The sequence below is a fragment of the Cucumis melo genome, chromosome 12 (assembly GCF_025177605.1).
Source record: "Cucumis melo cultivar AY chromosome 12, USDA_Cmelo_AY_1.0, whole genome shotgun sequence".
NCBI lineage: Eukaryota > Viridiplantae > Streptophyta > Magnoliopsida > Cucurbitales > Cucurbitaceae > Cucumis > Cucumis melo.
The window spans coordinates 20,339,079-20,350,509 of record NC_066868.1 but is presented as its reverse complement, the minus strand read 5'-3'; the positions used below and the strand labels follow the sequence as shown (position 1 = coordinate 20,350,509).

General features: G+C 33.4%; 1 protein-coding gene across 2 annotated transcripts; it reads left to right on the top strand.

Annotated features, from left to right (window-relative positions):
* Positions 1-290: 290 nt before the first annotated feature.
* LOC103488675 (tetrahydroberberine oxidase-like) lies at positions 291-11,204 on the top strand. 2 transcript variants are annotated; one of them, XM_051079939.1, is made up of 4 exons: positions 291-720; positions 1,307-1,451; positions 6,822-9,248; positions 10,327-11,204. In XM_051079939.1, exons 3-4 carry the CDS (start codon positions 8,384-8,386, stop codon positions 11,064-11,066), a joined length of 1,605 nt encoding a protein of 534 aa, XP_050935896.1. In that variant the 5' UTR covers positions 291-720; positions 1,307-1,451; positions 6,822-8,383; the 3' UTR covers positions 11,067-11,204. The 2 variants fall into 2 exon arrangements, 1 of the variants encoding a protein (XP_050935896.1); XR_001762595.2 differs by lacking the exons at positions 6,822-9,248; positions 10,327-11,204 and adding an exon at positions 1,551-2,083 and having other exon boundaries at positions 292-720.
* The last annotated feature ends 227 nt before the right edge of the window (positions 11,205-11,431 follow it).

Here is an 11,431-nt window from a genome sequence, read left to right as displayed (position 1 = left end):
AAAAGTCTAAAATATCCTCATTAATTCAGGGAATTGCATATGAAATTTGATTGATATATGATTGTTATCTGATTATCATCTTATTACCTTCTACTTTTTTTTCCCAATTTAGTTAGCCATGTGAGATAGTCATTATTTGGTTACCTTCTAATTGTCATCAAATTACCTTCTATGTTTTTTTTTTTTTCCAGTTTTAGTTAGCCTTATTTTTTTTTTAAATGGAAACACAGAGTGATATAGTGGAAAACACTATATCAAAATTCATTGATAAGAGGCAATGTTACAATTGTTTATTTTGGCAAGAGAAAAGCCAAACAACAAACATTTATTCTAACAAAGCCCTATAATTTAACGATATTGTAGTTTGATCGTAGTTTTTGAATAAAGCATTTCTGCTGGACCGCATTCTACTCGAAGTTCCAATGTCTTTCCAGATGTTAACCAAACTTCTCTCCATATCCTTGAAACTTCAATTATTTCTCTCCACCCAGACAGACCAAATAAGAGCCACCCTGCATTCATGCAAATGATATTTTTTCTATTTGTTTTTTTCATCGCATCGACGGATAAGTAGAGAGAATTGGTATTGCTAAGATCAAAAAGCCTGTCGACCTGATTGAATAACCTTACCCAGAGGCTTTTTGTGAAATTGCAAGAGATAAAGATATTGTTCATATCTTCGGCAGTCGATTTGCACAGGACACATCTATTAGGTTGAAGGTAAGTGTTCGGGAGCCTTTCTTTTGTAGATTGTCCATTGAATTTATGCTTTCATGAAAGAGAGACTACACGAAAAACCTGCATTTTTTCTGCAATTTTGACTTCCAAAGATTAAAAAAACGGCCATCGCTTTGAGATTGTGTTGATCTTTCGAATTTGTCTCTTAGTCGAGGCAATTGTGTAGCTTTTGTTAATATCTTGGACCCAGATCAGCCTGTTTTGACCTCCGCTTGTAAAAAGAGTTTTTAGTCTGCTCGTTATGTCATTCCATACATTTATCTCTTTGTCGTTTAGGGGGCATCTGAACTTTAAGTTCCAGTCGTACATTGCAGTATCCCACATCTCTTCTATTGTTGCATCTTGTGCTCTTGTTAAAGCATATAATCTAGCATATGTACTTGAAATAGTGTCGAAGTCATTCCACTCGTTGTTCCAAAAAGAGAGATTTTTCCCATCATTTATTTCCCAATTGCAGTATTTCTCAAACCAATAAAATCCTTTTGTGATCTGTCTCCAAGGGGCTTTCATGCTGCTGTATTTTCCTTTGGTTGGAATGTCCCCAATGTAACTGTCTTTATTTTTGTAGAAATGATCTTTGTCCGAAGAGAGTCCTTTTCTTTGTGGAATCGCCAAAGCCACTTACAGAGGAGGGCGGCTTTTGTGGTTTTTACATTAGTAATACTGAAACCTCTTTTGCATTTAGGAGATGTAACAATGGACCAACAAACCAGGTTAGAACTCTTCGACTCCTTCTTGTTTTTCCATTAGCAGTTTCTCCAGTGTTTTTCAATAGTATTGCTGACTTCGTTTGGTGCTTTAAACACTGAAAGTTTGTACGTAGGCAGACTGGAGAGGGATGCTTGGATCAATGTTAGTTTTTCCCCTTTGGATATTTACGAGTATTTCCAACCATTGAGCTTCTTTTGAATTTTATCCACAATGTTGTTCCAGAAACATGATGAATTTGGTTTCCCTCCCAAAGGAGTTCCAAGGTAGTCTATAGGAAATTGCTGAATAGGAATGTTCCATAGGCTAGTAACTACATTAGATTTATTTTGTTGGGATGTTTAAGGGAGTAAAGGATGATTTGGACCTGTTGATTGTAAGACTTAATGCTTCCTCAAAGAGGTGAATGGCTAATTTTAAACTGTTGATAGCTTTTTCATCATCTTCAATGAAGATGAGGATATCATTCGTAAAGAGCAAATAGTTTAGCCTACAACTATTGTCAAACACAACCCCTTTAATAGTTCCATTTCTTTGTAACTTGGATAGGAGCTTACTCAAATAATCCACTACGATCACAAATGTGAAAGGTGATATTGGGTCACCCTGCCTAAGCCCTCTGTTAGGCTTAATTTTACCTTTCGGTCTTCCATTAATCAAAATTGAATAATGCACATTATTGATACATGCTCTGATCCATTTTTTCCATTTAGAAGGGTAGATTTTCATTCTAATCATGTAATCTATGAATTCTCATCTTACCTTGTCAAAAGTCTTTTCAATGTCTATCTTAAAATATAACCCTTTTTTTTGCTTCTGCACTAAAAATCAACAACTTCATTTGCCATAAGGATGACATTCGTGATTTGTCCTCCTTTGATGAAGCTAGTTGGTTAGGGGAGATGGTAGATGGAAAGGTTGCTTTCAGCCTAATTGCTATGGCCTTTGCCAAAATCTTGTATAGAGATGTAGTTAGACTTACAGGTTTGTAGTCTTTTGGGTTCACACAACTAGCTTTCTTTGCAATAAGCGCTATGAAAGTATTATTGACACACTTGTTTGTAATACTTTTTTCATGGAAGTCCTTGATGAAGTCCATAATATCCTTTTTAAGAATAAGCCAGAACTTTTTGTAAAAGTAAATAGTATAGCCATCTGGCCCTGAAGCTTTATTTCCATCAAAGGAGAAGATAGCATTCTTGATTTCAGACTCCTCAAATTTAGAGCATAAAGCATGCTGTAGTGATGAGTCGATGAAATTCCAGTCAAGGTTTTCGATGAACAAAAATTCCTTTGTGCTTCCTACATAAATATTCCTGAAATGCTTTATGATAGCCTCTGTGATAGTTCCTTCTGTGCTGTGTTTTAGGCCCTGTTCATCTTCTATTTTAGAAATGAAGCTTTTCTTTTGTTTGACTGTGCACGCCTTGTGAAAGAAGGTAGTATTTTCATCTCCTTCTTTTATTCATATCTTTTTTGCACATTGAACCCACAATTGGGCTTCTTTGAAGTCTATGTTACTGAGATATGATTCAATGGATGTTCTTCTTTCATTGTCTTCAATGCTGAGTTGATTTTGGGATTCTTTTTTGTCAATGTTTTCTATTTCCTTCGTGAGAGCCTTTTTCAAGTCTACGTATTGGTTTAACCTTTTTCCTTGCCATAATTTAATTGGCTCATGAAAGTTGTTTTAGTCTTTCCATGAAAGCAAAACCTGGATATCCATCCTGACTTGTGTTTGGCCACAAAATTTTAATGTTGCTTTTGAATTCTTTGTCCTTCAAAGAGAAGTCGCTTAACTTGAAAGGAGAAGGCCCCCAACGGATATGAGAGCACTCCAAGACCACAGGAAAATGGTTTGAAGTGATCCTTGGGAGGGTTCTTGAGTAGTGAACTTTGAAGAGCACTTCCCAATTGGAAGTATATAAGAATCGGTCAAGACGAGAGCAAATTGGCTTCAATCTTATGTTTTACCACGTGTAAAGGTTATTTGTGAAAGGGGGCAAATGAGATTTGTTCTTAGGATGAAACTGTTTCGTTTGTTCATGTTGTGTTTGGCCATACTCAAAGCATTAGTTTCACTTCTCCATCTCACAACATTAAAATCCTCTCCAAGAATCCAAGCTTGTGAACATAAAGAGGAAAGCCTGTCCAGTTCCTCCCAAAAAGCGTTTTTGAATTTTCTTTTTGCAAGCCCATAAACAGCTGTTAGCCACCGATCTGTGTTGTTTTTGTCTTTGAAATTTATTGTGATCGAAAAATTTCCTTCTCTCGAATTTGTGACATTTAGTCTAAGCTCGTTCTAGAGAATAACAATATCTTCAGAGTTTCCAGCTGAATTTTTTGCAATCCACTAAATACTCTTTGGGCTCCATAGAGGCTTGATTAGGAACTTTTTTGTGGATATCAACTTAGTTTCAGTAAGAATAACTACATCATGATCATAACTAGTAATAACATTTTTTATTTAAGTTATTTTGTGGGGAGAGTTTAACCCTCTTACATTCAAATTTAGAATTTTCATTTGACATGATCATTCCCTTAAAAAAAACCTTGTGAGAATCATCCCCTAAACCCAAAAGGTCATCACTGTACAGATGGTTTAAGGTGCTCGGCAAGTCTGAAAGAGTTGTTAGTGCCAATTTCAGATTATTCTCTTTCAGCCAAATAATTAACTGCTTTTTGAAATCTGAGTTGTCAGTTAAGCTCTCCTCTTTTCTTTTGCAACCCTATTACCCAAAGAGGTATTTTCATTTGCCCGTTGGATTGTTTGAGGAGATTGTGGCTGTATTGGAGTTTCCATCATAATTTCTAGACTAGTGTGCATAGTATCATCTTCATCATCATGGGATATCTGCACTTCACTTGCGGAAATAAAGCCTAGATCCACTGACAAATTGCATTCTTTTCCTTTGTTTTCTTCAACCACCATTTATAGAGGAATGATGTCCAGATTTGATGAAGATCTCTATTTGATTTTGTAGGTCTTTTTTTTAAATTTCCTCTTTGTTGAGTACTTCTCCCTTGGACTTCTCTTTTTTAAATTCTCCGAATTAATGCTGTGTCTTGTCTGTCTCATTGGAGTACTATTTAGATTGTAATAAAACGTTTTCTCTTTTGGAAATGGGAAGCTTACTTTCCTGTTTGAGACATTCTCTAAGATCTTACTTATATAAGATTTGTATTTGCCAGCATTAAATGAGTATCTCTTTCTAAATCTTCATCAATGCTTCTCACTAAGCCTTTCTCCTTCTCAATTTCTTTCTCTTTCCTGCTGGCAACCTTTATATCTAATTTTGAAGATTCTTTATCATTAATGTTCTTGGCTACTATGAGATTTTCATTGGATGGAAAGGGCTCATTAATCACTATCTTGCTTTTTAGCTTGAGTTTCTCCAGTAGGACTGCTGAATTTTTGATGAAGTGATACTGCTCTAATTTTGGATTGAAATCATCAAATTCATTGCAACTTGCCTCTAGATAGAACCATGGATTTTGATATCACTTTCAATGAGCAATTTCTCATTTTCAGGAGTGACAACTTGCACCACAAAAGAGTTCCCATTTTCATCTTTGATGCAAACACTGGCTGGGATAAAATCTGAGTAGTTATATCTAACTTTGATTCTTGCTTCCATAAGTTTGTTCTGTTTTTTGTTTCCCTAGACACATCCAAGAAGACCCCATAAGCATTTCCAATGAGTAAAAGTATCAGTTTTCCAAGCAGATAAGGGAATGCCCTTAAAAGTTACCCAGCCACCATAGCTTGGAATCACTTTAGGAACAACATGCTTTTCAAAAGACCACTTCTCAAATCTAACATTGAAATTCCCCATTATTGACCAACCATTGTTGTTGCATAGCAAGTTTGCTTAGGATGAATCTTTGAAAGTGATAATGACTTTGTCTGAGTGGAAAAGAGAGAAAGTGAAAGAAGTCATTATTTTTTGCCAATCATAATGGAAGAACCTCCTGGTTATGATGACAATGTTTTCATTTTCAATGACCTGTCTAGTTGGGCTTGTAGAGAGACTCCTTTCTCTTCCTGAAGACGAATCACTTGGGTATCCATCAGAATAAACCTGGGCATAAGACCTCCTTAATGTATCTGAGTCTGATGATGAAGAGTAAAACTTCCTGGTATCTTTTCGACCAGCAATTGGAGGCCTCAGCTTTGGTTCTATTTCAACCGTTGGATTGATCATGGATAGAAAGGAAACCAATCCACTCTTCTCTAGTCCTTTATGATCTAGTATGCAACTTTTGCGACCATGTTTGTCAACTATGAAAACTTTAGCCATGTGACCACTGTGATTCCTTGTTTTTCTTACCCAAATACAATATTCCTCATAGCGTTTTTCCAAGAAAAAGTGGTTTGTTTGTTGAGCCTTTTGGGAAGTAGTTGTTACCTTTTATGGATGTTTTGTTGAGCCTTTTGTCATCATTGCATCTAAATAGTAGTTGCATATTATAGTTAATGATCCTTGCCGTCATTTTTGTTGCTGATGAATCCATGGGACAACTTCAAATGTTTTTCGAAAAAGATGATACTATGTCTGAGCTCATTTGAGAGTGTTTTCTCTCTCCTCTCTTGTATCAAATGCAGTTAACCTTATTAATGAGAAGAGAGAAAGAGAAATATTATTTATTTTATTATTTATTTAAAATTTGATATTATTATTATAATAATAATTTATATTAAATATTATTATTAAAAAAAGAATATTATTTTAGGAATAACATTAATTAAAACTTGTGACTTGCTTAAGTTTCGTACACAAATAGAACATTCCTAATTTGAGAATTGATGGCTATAACTATCCAAATTAGACTATATGCATGACTTTCTATAATTTGTTTCTATAATAACAAGTACCTTAAACCCCATATTCTTTTCTTCATTGACAAATCACATAAGCTATTCAATGGCATTCCTAGCTAGTTTCACTTAAGGCTAGAAATACCAAATTTAATTGTTGTAATGTTATGTCACAACCAACTTAATATTGATCAGTTGGTATGGTTTCTTACATTGCTTACGATTTTTTTATTCACCTATATGCTATTTTTAAAATTTGAAAAAGAACTCTCACCCACTGTTTTTTTTTTTTTTTTTTTTTGAAGAAAAATAAAATTAAACCACTCCGTTAACATATAGAGATATGTTACATGATATATTTTTTTAAAAGAGTACTAAAGATTGGAAAATTAGTGAGCGTCCTTCAAACATCTCAACTAGCTAAGTCACACAAATACGATTACTCACTAATTAATTAAAGGATAATTTATATAAAGGTAACAAAATCCCAAAATATCTACGACTTGTACAACAAAATAAAAATCCCACGAAATTGACCATTTTTCTAATATTCTAGGTTTACCCTTGCCACTTTTGAATATCACATGACTCCAATTTCTTCCTTCTTCCTTTCCATCTTCTTCACAGGAGCAGTCACCAGATGTGTTCTCATTCTCTTCTTCTTTTTCAATTTTTCATTTATATTTCTTTTAAATTGTTGTTATTGTTATACAATTATTCTTATTCATTTTCATTATACTTATGCTATTATTATCTTTGTTTTCAATCAATCATAAATTTTGTATTATTTTTTTCAATATGTCGTGGACAGAGATGAACTACATGATTGTTTACCATAGCACTTTTCAAAACCATCGTTTATCATGAACTATCATGAACTACACGGTCATTTACTAGGACTTTTCAAAACTATTGTTTATCATGAACTACTTGATCATGTATCATCATCTACACGATCGTTTGTTATGGCTTTCTTAAAACCATCATTTATCATGCTACACGATCGCGTATTATGATCGTTTAGAAGAATTACATGCGCACATGTGACCGGTGTTAATACTACCTATACGATCGTATATTATTTTCTACATGATCGTGTATCATGGTCATTTAGAAGAAGAATTACATGCACACGTGTAGCCTATTAATCGCGTGTTGACTATAGTATTTTTGGTATTTTCTGTTGTGGGTATGTGAATTTTTTTCGTTTTCAAAATTGTTCTATAGAGTATAAATGTTATGTTGATTTGTTATAATTTTTAAAAAATCTCCTTAATTAAAAATGAAAAAGTAACTCCTTTGAGGAAATTGAAAAAGGTTATTTCATTGGTTTATAGATACTGCGCATGCCAATGTACTTTTTCATTATTCATCAAAAAGAGGTTTTTTCCTCACCTACAAAATTATGAATAAAGGCCTCTATATAGCAATATTGATCTACTTTCATCTTTTAATTTTTTTTCCCCAAAAAATAGAAGAAAAGAGAAAATAAGAAAATATTAATTTTCATTCCAATTACGACATGGTCTAAATTGTCCTTAGTATATCCAGCTCCAAGCAATAACCAAAAGGAGCATAAATATGTAGCTTTCAATATTATCTCAATTAAGACAGAAAATTTGTAGATGTGCAATAAAATGTAATGATGGTTACATCCATTTTTAAATATCTACCAAATTATTCTTCAATAATCGTAATTTGTCATGTGACGTTTTCTTCTTTTCTGATGAGATGAGGATGAGATTGCACTTGATCATTGCTCACACTAATTAACATTGCAAAAAAATAATAAAAAAAAGACAGCCCTCTTTCTAATTACAATGAAACTACCTTCTAAAATTTGTTCATCAACTTAGTTTTTGCGAATGTAGAGTGAAATTTTGCACTTTATTGTTTTCGTTACTCATATAATCAGTGAAGTGTAATACTTGAATATATTTGAACAATCCATTTCAATCACACACAAATGAAAAAAATAGATATTAAAAAAAATATAAAAGAAGAGTTTGTCAAGTGACCAAACTTATAGGTTCTGACGAGTGGGTATGCTGCAGAAATATATAAATAGTGAAGGATTCAAGGCATATAGTTCACATCTCCATATAACCCAAAAACCACATGAAGCTCTCTTCTCCATTAATCCCTCTTACACTTTCCTTCATTCTTCTATCTCCATATCCATTATGGGTAGTTGCTTCATCTAATAACAAACCTCAAGCTTTCCTTCAATGTCTCTCCTCAATCTCCAAAGTCATTTACTCTCCCATCAACTCCTCCTATTTTTCTGTTTTGGACTTCTCCATTCAAAACCTTAGATTCTCAAAACCTGAAACCCCAAAGCCAATAGCCATCATCACACCAATACATGTGTCACAAATTCAAGTAGCTATCATTTGCTCTAGAACTCATGGGAGCCTTCAAATCCGAACTCGAAGCGGTGGCCATGATTTCGAGGGTCTTTCGTACGTCGCCCACCATCCATTCATCATCCTTGACCTAATCAATCTTAGGTCTATCTCCATTGATGTCAAAAACAACACTGCATGGGTTCAATCAGGTGCAACTGTTGGTGAACTTTACTACAAAATTGCTGAGAAAAGTCGAAGTTTAGCTTTTCCGGCCGGGGTTTGTCCATCGGTTGGCATTGGTGGGTTCGTTAGTGGTGGTGGATATGGGTATTTGCTGAGGAAATATGGCCTGGCTGTTGATAATGTGTTAGACGCTTACTTGGTTGACGCAAATGGGGAGGTTCATGACAGAGAGTCTATGGGGGAGGATTTGTTTTGGGCCATTAGAGGCGGCGGAGGAGGGAGCTTCGGAATTGTGGTGGCTTGGAAGTTGAGGCTGGTTTTGGTTCCGGAGACCGTGACGATTTGCATCTCTAATAAAACTGTGAAGGATGGTGCAATCGACCTAATCTATGAATGGCAATATGTGGCTGACAAATTGGATGAAAATCTATACCTTGGCATACTCTTGAATGGTATCTCTCTCAAACGGTTTGCTTCAGTTCATTATTAATAATATAATCAGTATTAGTACGTTAAATTTATAGTTAGAACATGTGATTTGGGAATTTTCATCTCTAGATTTTTCATGTGAATAGAAAAATTCTTTATGGTTATTTAGAAGAATTATGTTTTAGCAAACCATAACGGGTTCAATAAAATAGGACTAAATTCTAATTCCAAAAGCATAGAGATTAAAGTCTAATAACTTGCTCTAAATCATGAGAGTTCAATTTTAATTATTATTGAACTCCTAAGTCTCTGACCATATATATAAGACCGATAGAACTTTATAGTGTTTTATGTTGAGGTTAATTGACAAGGTTATTTAATATCTATGTACTTGGTTGTTATAATAATAATAATAATAATATATATATATATAAAATAAGGGATATTTTAAAAAATAACAAAAAAAAAAAAAAAAAACTAAAATATTTACCAGATATAGCAAAAATTTCAAATTATTTGAATGATAGAAACCGATGGACTCCTGTAAATATCGTATATTTTGTAAATAATTAAATTATTTTATGATTCATAATAATTTTTATTAAAATCAAAATCAAATTAACCATGCTCGATAGAATACTTAGAAAATTTGTTCTTTTTCTGCCTTGGTAATTAGTTAAATGAGTTCAAATATTTAAAGTTTATTGAAATGATGATGATTTAGTGTGGTTAAATGATTACAACTATAGTAATTGAACTTGAAATTTGTATGATTATTTGGTTACTAAATATTTAAGAGTGTATTATTTTGATGGGTCTACAAGCTTTCATTTCGTGTGAAATGAAAGTTATCAACTTTCAACGTATTGATGAAGTTTTTGAACCTTAGAAAATATGTAATAGGTAGGGCTCAACATTCAATTTTGTATTGAATATGTTGGTCTTGGCCTACTCTAAAATTTTGATTATTTGATTTATTAGATATAAATTTAAACTTTATTAAGAAACCAGGCTAATCTTACTTAATGAAAATTTCCCTTACAAATGTATGAGTTTGGTCGTATTTGATATACTGATCAGTTATTGATTATTGATTTAAAGGTGGAAATATTTCAAGTGAAGGAGGCAAACCAAATCCAACAGCTTCATTTATCTCATTGTTTCTCGGAAAGGCAAATAAGCTTTTATCAATTCTTAACAAAACTTTTCCACAATTGGGAGTAACAAAAAAAGATTGCACACAAACAAGTTGGATTGAATCAGCCCTAATTGTAATCAATGGCTCACCAACTAACAATTCCTTACGAACTTTGCTTAATAGAAAATCTCAAAGCGTTGGAAGTTTCAAAATAAAATCAGACTATGTCCAACAACCAATGCCTCTGGATGCAATCAAAGGCATATGGGAAAGATTAAAATCTCAAGATGTAAAAGCAACAACCCTTGATATTGTTCCTTATGGAGGAAAAATGTGCAAGATTTTCGATTTTGAAACTCCTTTCCCACATAGAGCTGGAAATCTCTACATGATCGGATACTTAGTTGGATGGGAAAACCAAAGTAAGGAAATAGAAGAAAGACATTTAAGTTGGATACGAGAGATTTATAATTACATGACTCCTTTTGTTTCGAAATTTCCTAGAGCTGCATATGTTAACTATAGAGATCTTGACATTGGAACAAACACAGAATATGGAAAGACGAGCCACGACCAAGCTAGCATTTGGGGGTTCAAGTACTTTGATAAGAATTTTAATAGGTTGGTTCATGTTAAGACTAAGGTGGATCCTTATGACTTCTTTAGACATGAGCAAAGCATCCCCATTCTCTCACCACCATAGAATCTAATTAAGCAATTTGATAGATATTATTGCTTCTGTTTGTATTAGTTAAACTATATATGTCATGATGTCACACCCCTACCTATTCTGTTTGTATTATTTATCCATTTGAATTTTATTATTACAAATACAACGATCGTTTTAGGTTGTTAATGGTAATAAATGGGGAGAAAAATTTGACAAATAATTAAAACTAACTGCAAAAGTAAATGACGAACTTATTTCAGAGATTTAATTTAATTCCAAGTCTGATTACATAATTTATTTTTACAAATGAGATCACGGATATATTAGATATCATTGATATTGATGATGCAACTTAGGTAGATATCAATGCACTATTCTATAGACAATACCATATCGAT